Below are 23729 nucleotides of genomic sequence, written 5' to 3' on the forward strand. Positions count from 1 at the left end.
TTTACTAAGGGATAGGGGCAAAAGAAGACTTGCACAGAGATGCACATGTAAAAAAGGCTCCAAAAGACTGTTGACTGATTTCTTAGCCACACACACGTCCTTAGCCTTTGCAGTATAGTGTGCCTTTGGATTTGAATCTGTGGCTTCCCTTTTGTAACGAGTGGTTCTTGACCATAAGGAATTTGCTTTATTTAGATGATTTTTTAGACCCTTTCTGCTTTCCATGCTTTCACTGCTTTGGGGGTTTTTCGTGCACGTGCATTTCTGTGCGAATCATCTTTTGCCTCTTTCCTTCAGTAACATTTCAGTTGTTAGTCAAACTTTGTCTTGCGCTCCTCTCACGTGTTTCGTCTTCTGGCTGGTTTTAAGATGAATCAGTACCAACTCATCCAGTTGTTAGTCTTGTTGATATCACTAGCCTGACTGCACCCACTGCTGGGCAAATGCCTCTCCCATATCCATCCGAATAACTCGATCCAGTGCCAGGTGCATGATTCTCGCAAACTTCCTTATTTCATCTGCTTCCCCTAGTTTCTGCCGCCCCCTGCTACACTTGCCTTCCCTTGGAATTTAAAAGACATATATAGGCTCACTTAGAATGAATTTAGTGTACTCACTCCCTTCCTTTACCTTTGACGGGTAGAATTTTTCTTTTTTTGGAACTGACCGCAGATACATCATAATGGGGGAGGCATCATAATAGATGCCTCTCCCATATCCATTCAAATAACCCGATCCTCTGTCAGCTGCATTCATATGATCCCCGCAGACTTCCTAATCTCATCTGTCTGCCCGAATTTCTGCCGCCCCCTGCTACGCTTGCCTTCCCTTGGAATCTACAAGACATATATAGGCTCACTTAGAATGAATTTTGTGTACTCACTCCCCACCTATACCTTTGATGGGTGGAATTTTTTTTAGCACTGACCGCAAATGCATCATAATTGTGCAGTTGTGTATATACCTGCTTGTATAGATGCCTCTCCCATATCTATCCAAATAACCCGATCCTCTGTCAGCTGCATCCATCTGATCCCCGCAAACTTTTTAATCTCACCTGCCTGCCTGAGTTTCTGCTGCCCCCTGCTATACTTGCCTTCCCTTGTAATCTACAAGACATATATAGGCTCACTTAGAATGAATTTTGTGTACTCAATCTCTAACTGTACCTTTGTCGGATGCATTTTTTTTTTATTTAGCACTGACCTCAACACATCATGATTGTGAAGCTGTATATACACATTTGTATATTTAGGAGAGAGGAAGACAGCGAAGAAGCATGAATAAAAGATGTCTTGCTCTAGGTCAACTTCCTTCTAGCCTAAAAATTTTGTGTGCACTGATGAACCTGCGGCCAACCAATAAATAATTTTGAAAGCAACATGTCTCTCTTTAACACTCATTTGGTAACATTAGATAATGCCCAAATGTACTACAAAGTGGTGGTCCTTGTGGCACTGACAAACCTAGATTTTCTAGTTGCCGCGTTCACCTTTACACGGCCTCGAAAAATAGTGGCTCATGGGGAATAGAAAAATCAAACGGTTTTCTGCAAAAGCTGCTTTGAAAGGTGGCCACTGCAGCATTTTGCAGTCTCATTCAGAAGCAAGCCAACATAATCTGCAATCTGTAGACATGCATACAATAATATGTGTCTTATACTTTGAAATGTACCAGACTTCAACCAGTCATAAAACAGCGTGCTGAAAAGGTATGTATAGTAAAGTCTCCTTCGTTGATGATACCCATAGTTTGCATGGAAACATCTGCACTAGAACCTGCATGACGTTGAGTTAATTGGCCTGCTGGTTGAATATGCCACCAAAATGCTGGTAATACAATGAACTTCATCGGTGCTGGGGTCAAGTCTGGAAATATAAAGTTGGGATGATTTAATTGTGAAATCTTTTGCTGCTGAATTCACTGCAGGCTAGAATGTAACAGGATTAAAGGGCAGCTGTAGACGTAAGGGCAGCCCACATTGTCACGGCATCTCATGCGTCCTAGTGCACATATCTACATACCGTGCATGTTTTGCTAGTAAACAATGTAACCACAGATTTGCGAAGCTCCAAGAATGCTACACTGATGCTGTCTGAGTAGCTGCTTGTGTCGCTGAATATTGTGAAAGCCTTTTGATGGAACGAAAACTGCTTGGTGAATACTTATGCAGAGTGAGGTTGGTCAGGAGAGCAGGTGATATGTACACCTTCGCAATTTAACCATACGAGCACAGACTGTATGATACTCATACAAATTGAAAAATATAAGGGAAGGAATTGAACTGAAGACTTCGCGGTTCAACAGTCCAAACTTCTGCTACATGTGCTTTGGGCTGTGTGTGCTAGCCCGCTTGCAATCTGATCGCCCGAGCCAGGAAAATGGTACACACCCATATGAACACCACTCCCAGTACTCTAACATGTACATAGAAGTGCAGGTGCTTGGGATAAACCTTGGCTGCCGCAATGCACCTCAAACAATGGCATGTTAGCCAGAATAGCAGTTAGGGCTTGTTGGTTTTCCATCCTGAGGTAACAGCGCAAAATGTGGACTGGAGCACAAGATGAGAAGACGATGAGACATTGTGTCGTCTTCTCGTCTTGTGCTCCCATCCACGTTTTGTGCTGTTACTTCAGAATGTCACGTGCCTGCCCAATATCTACATAACTGTCACACGAACCACTTTGTGTGTATTTACGACTGCTTGCACAACACCGTTGCCACCCACTGATGACGAGCAGCTGAACAGCAGTTTTTCACGTACACTCCGCTGCCATTAATTACAAATGCTATCACGCTACGACTTCCCATACCACCCCACCCAACCTCTGTGTGTAATGACTCAACCTTTGGTGTGTTTGCATGTTCTCGGCATACTAAAGAAATCCATGGTACCAATTAGTAGATTCAAGCAACTTAATCTGATATACATCTGGTGAGAATATTACAACTCTATCCATGTATACACAGATCTGCATCACCACAAGCCTCGCCTACAGTTGTGGTGATGCCGCTCAGAACATGACTCATTTTTTTTTTTTAGGGCATAATTCTCCACAAACCGCTGCTGAGCTTTTGGCCCCTTGGTAAGAGGCTTTCCACATCTGTGGGAAACCACTTCAGAAGTGGTGTGCATTCACAGTTTCAAAGCCTGCATTACAAATTTTTGGAAGTTTTCAACACCACACCCTTACCAGCCTTTGGCCTTTGGCACTACACATCACCGAGTTCCTTATATCTATTTGTGCTCAAGGCCACAAAGTAGTGCTTTAGTGGATCCATACCCACTTGCCAATTATATGCCATTATGCATGCTTTCTCCATAGACTGCATCTAAATGTGGTTTCACACACAAATATTTATACTTAATTGGACAGGCGGACTACCCAGAATGTTCCACATGTGACATTACGGAGACTGTGAAGCGTGTACTAGTGGTGTGTCCCAGTATATGCGTGCAAAACAATAACTCGAGTTACTTCTTTGAAGTGTTTTGGCAACAGGCCTCTCTCAGAGGACTTATTGGCCGGTTGGCCAGAAATGGAAAGCTCTACACGCAGTGCAGGCTTTCTGCTGCTTCTTGCATGACACGACTTGTGACTGTGGTGCAAGTTACTATACCTGTATATATTTTAATCAAGTCACGACCCTCTTTGTTCTTCTCTTTCTCTTTCCCTGTACAGAGTAGCAGGTCAGATATTAAACTTTTAAGCCAATCTATCCGCCTTTCCAATCAATAACATTTGCGTGAATGCATTTCTCCTGGATGATTGATCTGTTAATCACACCATCGTAATGCAATGACATGGGGCGTATGAGCTTTTGAGGTGAACAATTTTTACCCTAGAAATGTCTTTTGAATGATGTGAAGGATTCTGAGCTCTGCTCAACATGATCCTCCTCTTTGGAGTCTTCATCAGGTTCTATGGGACTAGATGAGTGCTGTGGAAAGAATGTGATCAAAGTGGAACCAAGGGGCCTGTTCTGGGTGGTACGATATGCTGGTAGGGACACCTGTTGTGCTGGCCTCACGGTATCGTTCAAAATAAAAAAAAAATCCAAAATGCGCATATTACTGCTATGAGGGCAATCTGGCAGGAAACAATCAAATAGAACTGGTGGCTTCTGCGAGTCGAGTAGTTCTCAAATAAGCATATCTGTAAGGCTACAAATCGCAACTACGTTTACTGCCTTTATCACGCGACCTACACTTTTTTTTGCCAATGCACTGGGCCAGCGATTTTGCGTCGGTACGACGCATCGTTTGAGGTGAGCTTTCTTCGTTTCCGGTCCATGCCGAGGCTTCGAATGACGCCGAGGTTCATTTAGGACTTCCAGTAGAAAGTAGTACGAACACATGAACCCAATCGGTGTGCCAAAACTTGTAAAAGCGAGCGTTACTTCCACTCGGAGAAGCCGTGCTGCAATCTCGTGACGCACACGGTTGGCATAGCGAGCACTCAAACCCGCACAACACGCCTAAACTCAGAACCTAACGTTGTCAGGAAAAATAGGCGAAGTCTGAGCACTGTAGACGTTCTAGAAAGTATGCTTCCTCTTCTTCTTTTTTATTATTATTTTTTTTTAAAGGTTACGAAAGAGGTGCCGGGAAGGTGGGGGAGCAAAGCTGCGACAACGCGTTGGGTGAAAGGGCCACCCAAGTACATTGTACCACGGCCGGTCTCGGGGGAGAGCGCGCGCGCTTTCTTACGGCCTTCTCAATCGCCGCGGGAACAATGGGAATGTTTCTCCTTGAGTTGCGCTCTCCGCCACCGCAAGGGGCGCGACCTGCTCACTGTTCGCTCCGCGTCTGCTTCAGCGGCGGCGGGTGGCTTTTGCCTGGTTTCGCGCTGTCGCTCGCGAGTTTCGTGGTTAGTGCAGCCCCAAAATTAAAGAACACAGAACGTAGATGATGTAGCGGCATGTCGTCAACGTACTACACACGTGAACGGATATAAAAAACACTGTCGTTCGGCAAACGTTCGACAAGCATGGCATACATTGCGGCATGGTAGCTACTTTTGTCCATTTCAGTCCGAATTTTTCCCAAGCCTGTACAAGAATAGGAACAACAACAAAAAAAAAGAAACACTGAATGAGAAGTGATCACATCGAAGCTTCTTCAGGGCTAACATGACAGCAACTCGTCTGCTACAGCAAAACCGTCTTTAGCGCTAGATGCGAAACCATTCATGTAACACCGAAGATGAAAATAATTTCATAAAAATGTAATGTAAATTGCAAAATGCTTGCATGATATAAAAGATTAGTATAACAGTCAAAGTAAACGTTGTAGGGTTGAGTTTTAAATGTTACTACAATTCATATATTAGCCAATGTGTGGTATTATACATATTATTTTAATGTTGCAAATAAGCATTGTTTTAATGAAATTTTTACGTCATAGTAAGCTTGTTATGAAAGCAGTAAAAAATGGTTTGATATTCATGACACCACTTGTGCTTGAAGTGGTAAAAAGAGGCCAATAAATGATGAAGGTGATACTCAATGTAACGACTTACAAATGAGTTCACCTGCTATATCGCAAGTGTGCAAGAAACTTTAAAGCGTTAAAGAAGGACACGCTCACTGAAGACTCATTTCAAGCCCTATATAGTGACCCATTGAGGCTCTCTTCGGGAAAGTAAGGTTAATGTGCGGAAAGGAATGACATATGCTAGATGCGAGGGCCGTAACAGCTAGCGGCACATGGCTACATTGTCAAGACAGACGTTTCATCTGAGAGCAAAATCAAGGCACTGAAGGAAGTGATGGCATCTCCTACCATCCCATTTCCCACTGTCACATATTCCGGTTTACCTTACGCCGCTGGATATCGTATAGTTAATCAACTTCGGGTGTGACGCTTGCTCTATTCTTCTTGAAACTAGCGAAAGAAGCAGCCGTATGTAGTACGCTCTTCTACGAGGACAATATTCTAGTGGACTGCATTATCCGAAACCAGAGCTTGTTGCCCTATTGGACAAGCTTTTTTTTTTTTTTTTTTTTTTTTTTTTTTTTTTTTTTTTTTTTATTAGAAAAAGCTGTCGTGCACCTACTATACACACAAATGTTCTCGAAGTACTTAAGATCCTGATTCAGTCAGCATTTCAGAATTCAACACTGAGTTGCCCGAAAGGAATTGACAACAGCTATGTTATTAGGTCCGCTTCTTTGATATTTGAAACATTTCTCAGAATTCTTCTTCTCAATTAATTATACCAGGAAAGTGACAGAGAAGACCGAGAGGCCAACTCCTTATGTGCACAAGCCATGCAGAAAGATTTTGAGACTGAATTTTCTAGACGCAGGTCGCGTTTTGATGAATTGATGAACATATAGTGCAATGTGTAACTTTGAAGGACAATTTTTTTTATTGTTTGCCGCTCTTTTCAATTCTGCTTAACTGTTTATGCCGATTTCCTTAATTAAAAGTAGTCGCGAGACTACATATACATCTTCGGTCTTTCAACTGACTGATATGTTTCGAACGAAGCTAGAACAGCTCACTCCACTAGACAAGTGAAATTTTTACTACATGAGTAAATTTTTGTTCTTTACTCTGAATCTGAGACGCGCCATGAATTTTTGCCTGTGCCTCATCTGATCTAAACGAAAACGGTAGCGGTTGACAGAATCTCCACCCAACAGTTCACTATGCACTCACGTCAGGTCGCGCTACACCTGCTTAAAACATTCAAAGGCACATTGCATAGCCTGGTAAATTTAGTTTTGTACAGAACTTAGGGGTAAAAAATGTTGAAGTGTTCCCGAAGCTTCATTCGACCGTGCAAGGCCGCACTGACGAAGGAGCGCGCGCGTGAGCGGATTGTTGACTGTATTTTATTCCTCGTAGACGATAAATATTCGATGTTGATTACGGATTTTGTATAAACCATAAGGGCGAAATGTCAGGACCTGCCGGTTGCAACTGACACGGGCGAAGCTAAAAGCGAGCGCGCGTTTCCCTTGAGCGTGAACGGCTGTAGCGGAGGAGCAGCAGTGGGGCGGTGGCGACCCCACCGAGGCGCGGTGGGCGGTAGAAACAGACCCCATTGGAGAGGCCGTAAGAGAAGAGAAGCGCTCTCTCCCTCGAGACCGGCCGTGATTGTACCAACCTTTTTTTTTTTTTTTTTTTTCCGGCTCTCCGTGTAGTGCCATAGTTCAGGTCATCCAGCCGAAATAAAGGAAGCGAAGCTTGACACGCTATTCTCAATGATGCAGCGCGGAGCCGAGCAATTAATATACGAGTACGCGCCGCGGCGCCCGCTCCTGGAACACTCCACCCACCACTCGGATTATACAAACTTGTCGATTTCTTTGACCTGATACCGTATTTACATCGTATCTTTAATGACGCCAAGAATAAAAAAAAATTTACAGCAGCGGCCGCACAACCAAGTTGTACCGGTGGTATGAGACTGCTCAAGACGTGCTCCATCACGAATGTTCACAAAAAAAAAGAAAAAAGAAAAGAAAACAACAACAACAACAAACAAGATTGGAACCATTGTCATTTGGAGTACCCGGCGGAGCGAGGTATAGTCGTCGTTACCGAAAACCTGAACTTGAGCGTCGCCTCTCGCTGTTCCAGAGCGCAGCGAGAAGCAGACACCACCCGTCCTCCTCCGCCGCCGTCGACCGCGCGTCACGTGACAGTAACGAGGAATTGCCCTGGTACAGATTGTTGAAGAAATGCGTTTGCGTGAGTGAATAATTGATATATTATATTTTTATTTGCTAACTTTAACAGGAACCTGTTATTTATGGGAAATAATGACTATTTCTGCGTTTCCAAACGGCTAAACATGACGTAGGCGAGTACTTCTAATTCCGGCCTACAGGGTCGCAGGGTCGCTTCAGGAACGCAAAAATGCTGTGATTTCAGAATGGTATTATTAAATGCAGAAGCAATGTTTCGACGAGATATTTTGGAATCGACATGCCTAATGTTTACTGAAGCCAGGGAAATTGCAACTGGGCAGCTACATTTTTGTTTCACGACCCCTTTAAGGATGCTGAACCCATAAAATTAAAAAAAAATTGCACAATGAATCTTGTCTACAGACAGGAGTTCTCCCATCTTTTGAACATACATTGTAATGTTCTTTATTTTTTAATGGAGGCTGTTTTTCTTCTTTGCACTCGCTTGGGTTGTGATAGCTGTGTGGTTCATGCAGTTTATTTACTTTACTCTCTTGAATGTGCGTTGTCTTCAAGCAGTTCCCCACCTTTACTATGCACTGGTGCCCATGCAGGGTGCTCTGGTGCCCCAATAAATAAAAGCAACAAATAAAAAATGTACACAGGATAGACATACAATGTGATCACTTCCATATTTTTTCATTTCAGTTTGCAAAATGTGCAATTTAATGGAACTGTGTAATTAGAAATTTTATACTGTCAGGCATTTTGTGCATTATTCATTTAGCATCTGTACCTGAATCACACTGACATTAAATAGTGCATAAAGAGTGCGATTCGTCATGAACTGTTCCAGTGGAATTTTGTTATCTTATCTGTCCACTGAAGTCTATGCATGTTGTACTGAATTGGTCTGGGAAGAGTTCTTGAAGTTATAGCTTTAAGGTTCCCATTCTTCAGAAAGCCTGGCGTTGCCCTGTTGGTACTCTGTGTCCTGTAGCGAAAATCCTGACTGGTTGACAGTCATTATGTCACAGCCACATGACCATGTGTGGGAATTCCAAACACGCAACAACACTCACGTTAAACGTGATAGTGGCATGGAATGAAAAGGATTGAAACATTGCGTGTAATGGGAATTAAGTCTTTACATTTAACCTTACAAGGAAATTAATTTTTCTTAAAGAAAATTGTCGATTTTCAAGCAAGCAACTCGTGGCCTTTAGTTTGCAAGCCAGATATGCCACCAACTAGGCCATGCAAGGCATGCTACTGTGGTTTGGAAAGAAACAAACGAGTGTTTAGTATGTGTATGTTGTGCAGTCTTTCACTTAAAGTGGTGGCTTATAACTGCTTGCTTTGAGTGTGTGTTTAATTTAGAGAAGACCACAGGCTGTTGTTGCATCATACCCTTGAGGTGGAGCTTGAGTGTGTTCATAATTTTCGCATTTATTATATTATTATTCTCATTGAATTATGTTAGACATAACCCACTGCATTGCCCGCAGCCCATTCTTTAGAGTAACTCAGTAGCATTTCTTTCTTTTTTGGTTTTTATTCAGTGATATGCAGAAAGCGGAAGAAACCATCCCAGAGAAGAACACTTTGAACGTGTCTGGGAAAGGAAAGGCAAAGTCTTCAGGGAGCAAAATGCGTTTGCTTCCTTTCACAGAGCGGAAAAGCAACTTCTCCCGTGGAACTTCTAGAACTCCAGAGCCTCCATCTCCCGTCAAGGCTCCCTCTTCGCACTCCAGGCATGTGAGGTGTACGCATTGATGCCACAATAGCAGCCGTTCTGTTGAATACGTGTAGCACGTCGACAAGCGACTAATCAGCTTATTGGCGCCTACATCGCTAAAACTGCATGCTACGCAAGGAAAAAAAAAAAGAGAGAGACAATGCCATCACGTAAAACCCTCTGTAATTAGTCCTAAAAGAATTTGCACTATCCACTTCAAGTGCTATTCTGTGCTGATTAGCTGGACACTGCTTAAAATTTAAAATGGCTTTGTTTATTTATGTACATTCATGGGCATTAAGCACGGGATGCTTTTTATTTTTGTGTTTTTTTATCCCATTGCTGCCATTGCCGTAATAGCCATTGCTGCAATGGCTTTATTGATAAACCTTATTGTGCTGCAGTGGTGCCATTTACTGCCTTTTTTTTTTTGTTCCCATTTAGTTTCGTGGCTATAGACCTTGCTGTTCTGAACGTGTCACGTCCACAGGACTTCTCCCAATGCCTCTCAAAATGCCTATTTCTAATGTGTAAATGTAATTTCAGTGCGTGATGTATTTTGTGGAATATTTTGCTTCAAGGAAAAGCAGGTGTGATATGTGTCATTTTCCTCGTGCTACAGGGCTTTTATGGAACTGTAGATGGAACCTTGATTTGTACTTCAGCATTGCTTCCTAAAGATACCAAGTTCAAAATGCACCACTAGCTTAGGTGCATTGTGAAGTACAACGCAACACTGAAACATACGGTATCTCATGGTTACCTTAAAAACCCGCATATAATACGAGGTGTAATTTCGGGATAACAAAAATGGGAAAGAAGTTTTCATCTTCATCCGTGTATAATGCGAGCAAAGAAAGATAAATAAAATTTTAATTTGCACTACACATTGCTGATGTCCCGTGAATTGTACGTGCTCTGCACTTTTGTGTTCAACACAACCCCTACCAGGCGTTGAAAGTGCCACGAAACTGCATGTGTTGGTGTTGGTTCACTCGCCTTCTCGCGCTGACACACTTGATCGGAGAATTTTACGCGCATGAGGAGAAGAGCAGCCCACATTCGCCCAACTACTGTGGAAGCCCCATGGTCCTCCTACTGTTCTAAAACCAGCAGGCTGCTTCCAGCTCCATCACGCGCCGTGCTCGTACCTTTTCACATCTAGCACTGCACATAGGCACACGGCGTGTGTGCCCGGGAAATGTTCTCGGATTGAGGGTTTTCGCAGTCGTTGTCACCTGGCATGTGTATCGTCTGCCAAGAGTCCCTTGCTAGTGACATCTTTCTGTATAAAAGCTTTTTTCGATACCTCTAAACGCTTTCAATACCCAGCATTTCTTGAAAGCACAACCGACACACTCCTTGGGAGTTTTAGTCAAGTGTCTGCGCATCGCTGTGGGGGCATGGCCAGCATTGCTAGAGAGGACCGTGAGAGGTGTGACAGATTGTGCAATGTGTGCTCGGCATGTTTCCGGTTGCGTGCGCGTCCCGGGCACCGTGGTTGCGACAATCGCAGGGACAGCATTGTGAAACCTAAGCCATCGAAACACGTCAGCCTACGCCTCCTCTTGCTGAAAGCCTGATGCTGATAGCGCTGATTGATAACGAGGCCGGAACTGTGAATTTAGACCGAAATTTGTTCAGATCAGCATATAATACAAGGTGAAAATCTGACATGATAAAAATTTTAAAAAAAACCTCGTATTGTATGCGGGTTTTTACAGTGGTGCCTGCGTTTGTATTCCATGCTACCATGAATGCAGTTTGGCAACACAAGCTTGATTGGAAATATGCCAGAGCTCTTTGATGGAAACCTTCTAACTCGAGCATCTTGATTCAGTGCAACCTTAAATTCTTTGAGGAAAGAAATGAATCGTTGTAGCTTGGCTACAGCTGAACCTCAACATAATGGAAGTTCGCGGTGAAGCAAACTTTTTTTGTTTCAATTTCTTGCTTCTTCTGAAATGCGCATATTTTTCTATTGAAACTTTAAATGCGGCCTACCCTGCCTTCCCCATTGGCGCAGATAAAAAATAACCTGATTTTCGATGCTGCCAGGTTGGCAAGTATGAATGTCTTGATTTCAGAAACCAGTCTTTAAGCCACTTCAATGTAATCTTACCACTGCCACACAGTGCCACTTTCATTGCAAAAGTGGCTGTAACTGTTGAGGCTGAATAAAATTTTCTATGTAATGGGTAGGGAACTATTGAACAGTTATTGCCGAATTTTGGCCTAGCATGTAGCTGTATCTTAGTAATATCATTGACTTAGAAGCACAGAAACAGTGTTGAGCATCTGTAACATTCGAGCAACAAAGGAATGGTGAACTTGAAAATAGATGACACATTCGGTGGATTTATGCTTGCAAGAGATAGCTGAGAAGCACTTTTGGCACTAAATGTATATTGGCTTGGTTTGGCCAGCAGATAGTTTTCATCTGTACTCTTAATTTTACTTTTCAGTTATTTCTGTCAGCTGCTCGAGGAAATGTGGAAGCATTGTGATGTATGAGCAAGTGTGTGTATGTCATGCTGATACAGCCATAAATCTGATTTTCCGTGCAAAAAACACTTAAACAGCAGTTTGCCTAGTTGAGTTTGAGCATATATTTGAATGGGTGAAACCAGAAGAACACAGATAGCAAAAAAGTAGACAGAATAGTACTCCATAGGCTACTAACTTGAAAGCAAGTTTCACTATGGTAAACGCTTTGCTGTGTGTGTACTTGCATGAAGCACAGTGTTTTTACATCAACGGTATTTGCTTTCAAATTTATTCCGGTACTTTCTTTTAGCTTTCACAGAGAAGCATAAGGCACATGGTAGTGTTTTTTTTCGTGTAGTTATAAATTTGCTGTACCTGAATTTAACTTCTGGCATTCAGCTTTCAGTGCCTGCAGATTTTGTTGAAGGACAAAAATTCATCTGGCCTGTCTTGGCTGAAGCTGTCATCTGCTGTTCCTGCTGCGGCAGATGGCATTGCTCAACTTGTTACACCTGCTCGCAGCCAGGAGCCTCCCAGAACTGTAAGTGGAGCAGCCAAGTCAAGGATTTGTAATGTCTTGCTTTCCTTTTGCACCTGTTAGTCACAGTGGCACTTAGACATTGATAACATACAGCGGCATTTTTCCATAGCTGCAGTACAGTATCAGTGATACAAATCTCACAGGTTCTATCTTAGGTTATTGGCATGCATATCTCACTTTGATATTCACAGGGGACAAGGCCTTCTTCATTAAGCTGGTTGGGTCAAGGTTGAAAGCTTGTTGATTAATGGAATGGCTTTATCTTTTGTTGCCAGTGCATATGTAGTAAAGAAAACATGTTTTTTTCTATCCCTAATGGGGTCGCTCTATACAGAGGCAGTTGGGAAGGCGAACTTCCGTGCCAGCTATATGCTGGCATTTCTCGTACACGACAATTTCCCCAACCCAAGGCATTGAGTCGCAGCCACAGCAAGTTTGGACGAAATAGGCAATGGCAGAGCACGCTAGGAAACAGTTTATTCAACCTAATGCTAGGTAAAGCACACTGCATAAGAATGTTTTGGCTTACAAAATAAGAGTTCGGTATGCTTACTAAGTCGTCACCGTCGTCCACCTTTGAAGGGAAAAGAGTCTGCCTGAAGGTTGTCCCGGGATCGCAAGAGAGCGTTTCCCACTATGAGCACTTGTTTTTTATTTCCCACAGTATTGCACAACAAGAAGCAATAGGTTGCTCCTCGGGTTTGGAGTGCGCTCTTCCATAAATGGCCAGCTCGATGCCGGGACGTTTCAGTATTGTGTAGGGAGCGGTAGAAATGTGAATCCCACCTCCTCTTCCACCTGGTGGGCGCGTGTCGTCTCATGCCTTCGCCGCGTTCACCACTCACATGTACAGTTGAACACCGCTACAACGAACACCGCTTCAGCGAAATATTTCCAATTCCCTGTCAACTAGCCATAGAAGTCAATACAACAAAGTTTTTTTCATAATGAACCATTTTTCGGGTTCTGAAATTCTTGCTCTTTGAGCTTGGCTTGGAAATTTATTATGAACTAAGCACAACACCAGCCGCCTAACTTCTTGCACATTCATGCCGCTTAGTTTCACTGAAAGCATGCTCAGTGTGGCAAGCATAAATAAACTCAAAGGGGCATCATTGTTGGGTGATGATGACAACTTGGCTGGCCATGTTGCGACAAGGTGCAGTTCTGCTTTGCCAAGCCGGAGCCAGAGAAAATCCGTGTTTGTTCTAGATAACACGATCGCAAGTGCAGAGCGCCATGTGGCAGTGCAGTGTTGGCCTGACTACCTGATCCTTTATTTGTGCTGTACCTTGTGTGCTCGACAGCAGCATGGTGACAAAGTGGAAGTTCCTTGCTTTGGAGGTGAATGCTCAAATCATCAGTGATGCAAAAATGGTAGAAAAAGAGACATTGGAGCGGAATTTGACATCTCCAATAGCGCATTCTCAACTTTGATGTTCGCCATTTTGAAATTTGAAGTTTGAGGTTTGCCATAATGACACATTGTTAGACTATGAGAGTGAAGCACAAGATGCAGTGGCCCCGCCTCCTGCACTGGATTTGATAGACGTGTTTGGCGTCATTTGCAATTTCATTGGCGTCGACAACGACATCACGATGCAGCTGCTGACTGAATGTGAGCATTGCACCGCGGCCCTGATATCTAAAGAACAGAGGGAAGATGAGACTTATTTCGGAAATAGATGATGTTTGAGAAGCATGCAGTCTAAACCAAAAGTAGTTTTGGGCAGCTTTCGCCGCAACGAAATTTTCACTTCAATTAAATTTTTCTTGTGCCCCTTCAGTTTCGTTGTAGCAAGGTTTGACTGTATCCCACACCCTCTGGTTTTAAGCTCATGCTGCTGATTTACCTTATGAAACACAGTTTCACTGGAGAGATTTTCATGAATGCTTGTTCTTGAGGAAATTGTTAGTGGTGCATCAGAAAACGTCAGATGCTTGCCTGAAAAGCCTTTTAGAGCAAGAGTTGTACTCAATGCAGATGTCGAGCACTGGCAGACTGTGTCACCTTCAGCACAGCCTCAGCCTTGAAATCAAGCCATAGCAACACAAGTGCTACATTGTTAGAAATGTTGTGTCGAGTAAAACTGAGCTTTACTGATTTGGTGTTGTAATTATAGTTAATTAGTTGTGATAAAAATTGAACTTTATGCTATATATTATTGGAAAATTTATGTGGAGTATAATTGCACAGGACTAATTGGGGATCTTAATTACTGTTTAGTTAATTACAAATAAATATTGAACTTTACACATCATATATCATGTATCATTGCATAGCTTATGTTGAGTATGATTGCACAATAATTGCAAATAAATTAATTACCTTTAATTAGTTCATTGTGATTACAATGCCAAGTCACGTTTTGTTTAAAAAGTCTCAACAAGTAAAATAAAAAGAAAAAAGTTAAACCATGCAAAATCGAGCTATCCCTCGTCTACCTTGGTTCGAAAATGTAGAACTTGCTTTTTTTTTTTGCTCTTTGTAGTCCACCAGCATAGGTTCACTTTAAAGACTACAGCAGAGCTGACACGTTTTTTTTTTGGTGTGATTATATATAAGAATAACTTATTACCACAATTCATCCGAGGCAGCTTTGGCAGGTCAAAATAATTTTTTTTCTCATCATACATTGCGCTGAAAATCTGTGTGGACAGCTTTCCCATGTGTGGTCGCATCTCTTAGCTGTGCTACCTCCTATGGAACTAAAGTGGGTACTGTTGCACAGTTGGAGGCAGCGTTTTCTAATAATTATAGCTTGGGAAGTTACTGAATGGTGATCCTCTTGCAGGCCATCGGAGCCCTTGTCAGAGTGGAAGCGCCGATAAATTTGTTATATTTTACTACAGCTTTTTGATAAGCTTCAGCTTACTGTACTGATTTGTACATTAGATGCGAGTGCAGGTCAGAGTTCTTGCATCAAATTTGGCCAAACTGGATGTTGTCTTTATTTTCGCAAGCCAGCAGATGCATGCGTGTTCTGCGAGTTGAATGCAGCTAAATGTGTCCTATTTTTATTATGTTTTACCTGTTTTACCCACATTGAAAAAATGCGGCCTGGAGGTGAGGTGCACTATGTATGTGGATTTTGGGTGGTTGCCTTCGCCACAGTGCCCATAGTCCTTTGAGGCACTAGCATTTCCCAGCACTGTCAAACAGTGTTCCCATGAAGGACGGAAAAAAAACTGCCTGGTTGTGCTGATCGATGTATGAAGCATGGGGGTTAGTCCCTCTGCACATGGCCTAAAAACAAGTATGGCTGTTAGCAGTGTGTAGATGGCATAGGAAAATGACACTGATGACGATAATTGAAATGCAATCAACGATTGTGCATGACAGCGAAATAAACCTGTTCTGAACACAAACTGGGCGCTGCTTGCACAGCTTCAAAATTGCAAGGCGAAACCCAGGGTGTGCTGTGCAATGTCGCTTGCGCATTAAAGAATCCCAGAGTATTTGAAATTTCCCGGAGCCCTCCTCCACTGTTGTGGGCAGAGGTTCCTTTTCTCACAGTGTTGTTTACATGCTGATTTCTAAAGAAGGTGTTTTGCTGGCTTGATCGGAGCATGAAGCTGACGTGCTGCTTTGAAATTAACGTTTTTCAAATTTTTCTTGTGGAATTACTAGCCTGCGACAGGTTTCACAAGCCGCTCAAGCTTGTTGTATGCCAAGAACACACCTCTTCAGAGCTCTACCAGCAAGGATACAGGAACACCTAAACTTGTGCGCAAGTTGTAAGTAGCATGCACCTTAATGGTGCTGGAATTATACCCATGGAAGGTTTCCGTGATGATGGATGTGCTTTTAGACACATGTCCCTAGCTGAACTGGTGAAATACTGCAGATAACATGAAGAGGTCGGGGGTTTGGACTTTCTGGTGGCTTGCTACCCTTTCATTACATGCACGTGCATGTACATGTTTCTCTTCATTGAAAAGAAAGTAAACAAGTTGTAAAAGTAACTCACTTTCTTGCTTCATTGAAAAGAAAGTAAATAAAGTTGTAAAAGTAACTCACTTTTCTGCTTCTCTTCTGCTTCCTTTAGTGCCATTAAATGTTGGCCTTCTTATTGTGATGTGACATAATGACAGTTTTCTTGCCTCTAGAGGTAAGAAAAATACCGTTGTGAGTGTCCAGCATGCATTGACTTTCATTGCAGTCATCATGCTATCATGTTGAGTTTTGGGCATATGCTGGAAGCATACGTCAGATGGGAATAGTGAGGACATTTATTCTGGCAGGCTGAATGGAATGGCAGTGCAGGAATAGGATAGACTAGTGCATATGGGCCCAGTAGATTGTAGCAAAATTGAAGCAGCAATATTTTTATAGTGAATGAGCTAGCCATATGTATTTGTGGGGTGGATATTGGTTGTTGCAAGTGCATGTTGTAATAATGCGAGAAATGTGTGAAATTTTTTATTGCTTTTTAATATTTTACTTATTCTTGCAATGATTGCGCTGGTTTTATAGCTAAATTCAAATCTGCATTGTTTTCTTTTCTGATCTTTGTTCACAAGGTTTGATAAGCTCCATTACTTGCACTGTTTGCACTCAGCTAAGATTTGATCACAAAATTTGACTGTGCTTTCTAATAATGGCTTCCGATTTTTTTTTTCCGCAGTAAAGAAGATCCTGGCTTGTTCAAGCAAAGATTGACTTTGAGTGACAGTGAGGATAGTGACTGCAATGCAGGTAGGAGAATGCGTTTTTAATGCAGTTTACCTGCAGTGTTTTCGAAGTGCTTCTTTCATCTCAAATGTCTTGCCTGTCTTTGTTAATAACAACATATTTCATATTTCAGTGGCATTAACAGTAGTATTTATGAATGTCATTTTTACATTTGCTCAAGCTTGTTTTATTTTGACTGGTTATCTCCATTCTTAATGACTGCATGTTAGTGTTGTGACAGCTAGAATAATGTTGCCTGGTTCTCGGGCAGGAGTGAAACTATTGGGCTACCCAGTTCGAAACTAATCTCTCTAGCATGCTGACGATAGCTTGTACCCAGAAGCACCCTTTGGATTGCAAAGTTAATGTGTGATAGGTATTTGATTGGGTGCCTTGATTGCAAATTAATTTCCATCTGCTCATTGTTCAGGCAAAGCATGGGGAGCACCTGCAAATGCTAGCTTCATTCAAATCTTGCAAAGAAGCTTTTTCTGGGCAGCACACTTTTTCTTTTGCATGCAGATGCAGTGGCTGCCTGAAACCCACTGACACCATTTCAGCCTCTTTTGTACTTTTGCTTGGTAACTTGGCCACATGACTGCTGTAGCGTAGTGTGTTTACAGTCGTGAAGCACTCATACATTTGCTTCTGACCGCTTGTTTGTCTCAAGAGCGGGCACAACTGAAACATGCCGCCAGCTCAGGATGCTTACCGAGTACCTTGTGGATTCTTATTGTTGTGATATGCTTGTTGAATGCCATCAGATGGCACCTGTGACATGCCGAGTTGCAGGGAAGAGGTTGCCATATGAACACTTATAATTAGGATAAAGTTTTTAATTCAAACTAAAAACAAAACCCGATAAAAGTACCACTAAATTCAGTTTGTTTATTGAAATTTTGCTTTAACTGAAAAAGGTCAGTATTCTTGGCATTCAAGGCATAGCTAGCTGTCGGTTGTTTATTCGTAGCGAGATGAGATGGGGGGTGGTTCTGTTAAATAATGTTAAATAAGCAATAAAGTTGTGTGATTTCAAGTATTGCTACACTAGCAGATATGCCCCTGCATACCGACCAGTGCTAACTTCTCGCTGGCTTCTTGTTGATCACTGGGTACACTATCATCGGGAGCTTTGAGCAGTTAGTCGCTTAAGTTTGTTTATCACTTGCGTGTAAGCCATAGAACTGCATGCGCAGCAGGAAAAAGTACCTTGCGGCTGCTGCAACAATTGATCAGCAGTTTCATTGAAGCTGTCAGCACAGAGACCATGTGATACCTGCCCTCTAGCTCAGCTCAGTGTGACATCCTAGCGAGTAACCACTCGCGTCTTTTTTAACGAGTAGTTCATTTAACTGGCATTACTGTGTTAATGGTGGTAACAGTTCCTTCTGCAAGCACAGCTCCAAGTATCACCATTTACGCATTTATGCAAGTATGCTTTTATAAGTAAAGTGTTCATGCTGACGAAAATGCTGATAGACTTAAAGGGGCTTTTGACCATGCAGGATCGGTACATATTATCACCAGAAAAAGTATTTTATCACTCAAATGTAATATTCACTTAAAAAACAAAAACAAAAATTGTGTTGAGAAATAAACACGAAAGTGTCTGGTGAAAAATAAAAACAATGTCCAATGCCTACTTGCAGCATGAAGGAAAGGGTGGGCTTGGGCAAAGTTTATCTTTCACTGCTCTTGTATCAATGAATGATGCAGCTGTTTCAATACGCGTGTAAGAGTGCAAGTAATACTCTAAACAGATTGAGAAATTTGCCCATACACGCCTCATTGTGTTGCTTTAGGTGACCCATCCAAACAGTCTTCACCACCAAAAGGCTCTTTTCTTGAAAGCTTGGCTAACGAGAAGAATGCTCTCAAGGTGGCCCCCTCCAGTCAGAAAAGAAATGGGGCACACCCAAGACAGCAGCAGCAGCCACTATCAAAAAGGTATTATGGAGCACAAATTGCTTGATTGGGGGCTATGAATAATGTGAGATTCATAACTGCCTTTTCTGCTAGCCACACACAGTACACACTCTACTTGGTTTTTATTTGCATATGTAAAGACTTAGTATTGCAGTGCCTGATATTGAGTTTATAAAGAACAGTGTTAATTTAACATGTAGCACAATGTCCACCAAGTAGCTACTTACAAGGTAAACTTAATACTGTATTTAATAGCTGGCTTGATTGTCCCCTGACTTCTACCCCGTTACAGACAGAAGAAAATTTACTGGGATGCATAATTGTTTGTGCAGTTTCACCTTGCAAGCATTTGTGACACTAGCTGTGGACTGCCCATAGAAACAGAGAACAGAGAGAAAAAAAGTGAAGCGGTGTGGATGTGACGAAAGCATGACTCTAAATGACAATTTAACTGAAAAGATGTCATGGCTCAATCCGCTTGCGTGCCCTACAGTATCAGATCAGGCTAGTGCGTGCACACAGGCGGCACGCGGATGCATATCATTGTAGTAGGTCATGCTATGCTGCAACTCTTATCAACATATAGCCAAAGTTGGCGACCAGTCAAGTTTTCGACTTTTAAAGCAGATTTTTTACAAAATTGTAATTTGCTTTTTAGGTAACAGACTTTTTCGGACTGTTAGATTATAAGTACCATTTTCCGGGTCCTGTGAGTCTGAAAAGTTAGTGAGTGACTTATTGAAATTGGATTATGTTGTAATTTTATTTTTTAACAGGCTTACTAGAGAGTGATACAGCAGCACCAAGCTGCATTGTCAGCTCATTTCGCCACAAGACAAAGTGCTTTATCACTCGGGGAATTTTAAAAGCACTCCGGGAAAACCTGGGAAACTCGGGGGAAATTGTAAACATCAACTTAGTAGATACCCTTGTCCCCCTCTCAATTTGTTGTTGGGGAGAGGCCGGAAATTGGCTGCCACAAGTAGAAGCCAGGGGGTGACAACTGTGGACGGAGGAGGCTGACATGGGCAGAGTAATGTGTGGGCCGACGCTGGCTGCCACAGGAACAACCTGACTGGCGGCTACTGTCAGGCGCACTTCATGATGGCGGCAAAGTAGGGGAGGACAGCAAGGTGCACAAAAGCACATAATGTAATTCTGACTCACTTCAACGATCGAAAAGCTCTCGTCCTGCATTATGGGACAAAATGAGTGTTTGTAAGAAATGTGTTGAGCTAAATGATTAAACCAAAGCTATAACTTCTCCTGGTGCACTGTGCGAAACCTCTTAGCTTAATAGTTTTTTAAGAAATCATTTGTGAATTATCGGGGGTCCTATGCAGTGCTTTTAAATATCAGTCTGACGCTCATAAAGACCAGTTCAGCAGAATTATTGTATAAGAATATGACTTTTAACGCCATTTTAGGGCAATGCTGCAAAGTTTTGACAGTAAGTACGAAAATACATTCTGCCCTTTGTTAGACCGGCTGGTGGATGTGTTTTATATGTGCTTACACATAGCATTTTATTATGAGAGTGCAGATGTGGAAAATTCTTAAATGCTTTTATTTACTGAGGAAAGCCTTGTCATAGTAACTGCTTAGTGATGAAAGTCTTATTCTGCTAAGAGCGAGAACTGGGCTTAGTGTGTTATACATACTGCTGTCGGTGCGCTACATACTTTATGCTACAGAGCAAATTGGACATGGACAAGATGAATTGCTACATCTTGTCCCTGTTCACTTTGTTTTATATTGTAAAGAACTTAGGGCATCGAAACCAGCTTGTATCTGCTGTTGATTATTTGTGGTGTGCATTAAGTTCAAAGCTGTCATAGGTGTTGTTTAAAAATACCTTTCTTGGTTGTGTAGCACTGTGTCGCCAAGACGACACTACCCTCTTTTGGTTAGAAAACTTGTGCAGATTTTGTGGCAGTGCCGTTGTAGGGTCCACGCAGAGATTTTAAATTTGACTCTGATACTTATAAAGACCACTTCTGTGGATTTTTTGCACAACAATATGACCATCCACACAATTTCAGGGCACGTGCAGCACCATCGAAGGCATCGTAAGTACAGAAATATGTTGTGCTCTTTGCCCAAGGTAGTGGTGACATATTACTCTGTTGGTTTAAAAAGGCCATAAATAGTGGCTGTATGTGGCATAGAAGCTGTACCGCATCATTGCAATGCCATCACAAATTAATTTTAATTCGGTTTTTGCCTGATGGTTGCCTTCATGCTTTGTACAAGGCAGCAGCAATGCATCAGTAGACACTAGGTTTAGTTCACTTTTTGCTGTAGTTCTTTGGGATGTTAATAGCTAGCTCGATTGTCGTCTGACTTCTACCCGGTTACAGGAGCAAATTTAGTGGAACGTTCATTAAGTGACTCACCTTTAGTGTTATTCATGCAGGGTCACCTTGCAAGCATTTGTGACACTAACTGTAGTCCGCACTCCCCAAGAAGAAAGTTTGACAAACCCACTTCATTGGGCTTGAATGAACTTTGTGATTCGCGCATATTTAGTCTTGATAATGGTACATTGGGAGGGTACCTTTTAGTGAGAGTGCTATTTTGTTATCAGATAAGTGGTAAAATTTTGCTAAAATGTGGCCCTTGAAAGGACATCAAAAAAAAAAAAGTGCGCAAATGATCGGTGTCGTATCACATGGCACCACAATACAAAAAATTCTTATTGTAGTTTCACTAACACTGCAGATATCACTGATCAAAAAATGGCCCTCCTGTTCCCCTCAAGACAGGACAACACGATTGTAAAAAATAGGTTGTGACTGCACCCCATTCTGGCCGAGTCAGTTGGTGTGCCCAGTGAGAAGGGTCGCTCAGATTCCACTTTATGTGATCCGGGCTAGGGTGGCTGAAAACGCACTGTGAGGTGCCATCCTGATCGGTTGTGAGGAGCAACTTTGCAGAAAAAGCTGTTGTAGGAGTTGTTTTGCCATATAGCCTGGCATTCTACCCCAGAATCCGCAGTGTCAGCAGTAAGACCTGATTACATGAATTAAAATTTCAATTGGATAGTCCCTGCCATGGCTGGCAGGTGTCATAGTGGAGAAAGGGAAATCCCCAGGGGTGTGCTAAATGGGGAAACCGTGAATTTTCAGGGAATCTGGATTTGATTATCTGGAAAAACTGGAAATTTATCCTTGTATGTTGGAGAGGATTAGCTGTAATTTATGCAAAAAAGAGGATGGGCTTCACATGGCTTGTATGATGCTCGCCTTCTCAGTGACTGCTGGCCTACCGCATTGTGCTGTCTAGCGGACTGTCCCAGCAAAGCGGCAAAAAGCATTGTGGCAAATAATATTTTGAAGCAAGTCCAAAGTGAACGCTTTCTCGGTGCCATTGCCTATGGCACCAAGCAACACAGAGAACGCACTTCCTGTGGTTCGCACATGGTTCGCATGTGAGCTGTTCGACAGCCACCTGCCTCCCCATGTTTTCCTGTGTTACCCAGTAAACAGCTCTGTTGGTTCTTAGTTGCGTCGCCCTGAACTCACTGAGATTTAATGAGCGGTGTGGTGCTGCAGGCAAGCCTTGTGTCAAGCTTCTTATGTTTCAAGGTGCTCCTTAGGTCTCAAGCATGATGGCCTTCATGTATGCTTGCGTAAAGGATGGGATGAAACCGAAACATTGGGAGATAGTGGCCCGGATTAGGCTTGTTAAATGTAGCGTGAATGCAGCATTCATCGTTTTATGCAGGAAGCAGTTTTTGCTAGTTGAATAAAAACAGCCGCTTACTACTGTAGCCAGCCAGTGTGTCAGACTCCAGTAATTCGGACTTGCATGACATCTTGGATTTCATTCAGGACTTGTCACGCACCCCATGGAAACGTGTACATTTTCACAACCAATATTTTGGGCTCTCTGGAGTCCCAAAGTTTGATTGTTTGGAGCAAAATAGGTGGCAGCAATACTTAGGAGACAGTTGTTTTGCCGTATATCACGAGCGGCCATCGCTGTCTCAACCAACCGGCTCTTCGCGGCCGTGAAAGGTGCCATCTTAGGTTTGAATGGAGTCATTCAGACTGACTAGGTAGCTTCACTATTTGTTCATCATTGCCATCTGAAGTAGTGTCAAACAAGGTTGCCTACAAAAAGACAGCGGAATTTGAGAATAGAGCATGAGCAGCATTCATCACAACTTCGACGACACTGCTGCATATGAGTAGGGGAGGGTTTCATGTTAGGATTTTACCCTTCTGCTGTGTTTGTTCCTGTGAGTTCACCTTCATGACTGTTATTAGCCATGGAAACAATGTAATTGCTCCGCACGGCATGTGCATTTGTTTGTGGCATGACCTAAAGTTATATCGCACTGCCACGAAGTGAAGCAGTGCAGATGTGATGAAAGCACGACTCTTAACGAGGTAGCTCAACTGAAGGGATGTCATGGCTTGGTCTGCTTCCAAGGGGTGCCACTGAGCTTGCGCAGGTCATGTCGAAAGTGACGCATTCTTCCCAGCGGCGTGCTCCACGCCTGCTGTATCGAAAACGGCATGTGCGCACTGGCGGTTTGCAGTATCGAACCAGGGTGGTGCATGTGCAAGGGTGGCAGGCAGATGCATGTAGCGGGTCGCACTATGCTACAACTGTGTTATCAACTTATCAACAAAAGTTGAGGAGTGTAGAAGTTTTAGACTTTTAGAGCAGATTTTTCTCGGAAAAGTTTTTTTTTTTTTTTAATTTCA

The 23729-nt window shown here is 42.6% G+C and overlaps 1 protein-coding gene across 3 annotated transcripts in view; it reads left to right on the top strand.

Annotated features, from left to right (window-relative positions):
- The window catches only part of LOC146203933 (dual specificity protein kinase Ttk-like), a 78463-nt gene that overhangs the window by 12776 nt on the left and 41958 nt on the right, over window positions 1-23729 (top strand). For 2 of the 3 annotated variants that reach the window (XM_084589006.1, XM_084589005.1), the window contains 5 exons: window positions 9210-9401; window positions 12272-12413; window positions 16045-16151; window positions 17042-17112; window positions 18891-19035. In XM_084589006.1, coding sequence (XP_084445132.1) covers window positions 9210-9401; window positions 12272-12413; window positions 16045-16151; window positions 17042-17112; window positions 18891-19035 — 657 coding nt within the window. The remainder of the gene's footprint in view (window positions 1-9209; window positions 9402-12271; window positions 12414-16044; window positions 16152-17041; window positions 17113-18890; window positions 19036-23729) is intronic. The other variant, XM_084589007.1, reaches the window with a different exon arrangement.

The sequence above is a fragment of the Amblyomma maculatum genome, chromosome 1 (assembly GCF_055883805.1).
Source record: "Amblyomma maculatum isolate TAMU_Amacu chromosome 1, ASM5588380v1, whole genome shotgun sequence".
In the NCBI taxonomy this organism is placed as follows: domain Eukaryota; kingdom Metazoa; phylum Arthropoda; class Arachnida; order Ixodida; family Ixodidae; genus Amblyomma; species Amblyomma maculatum.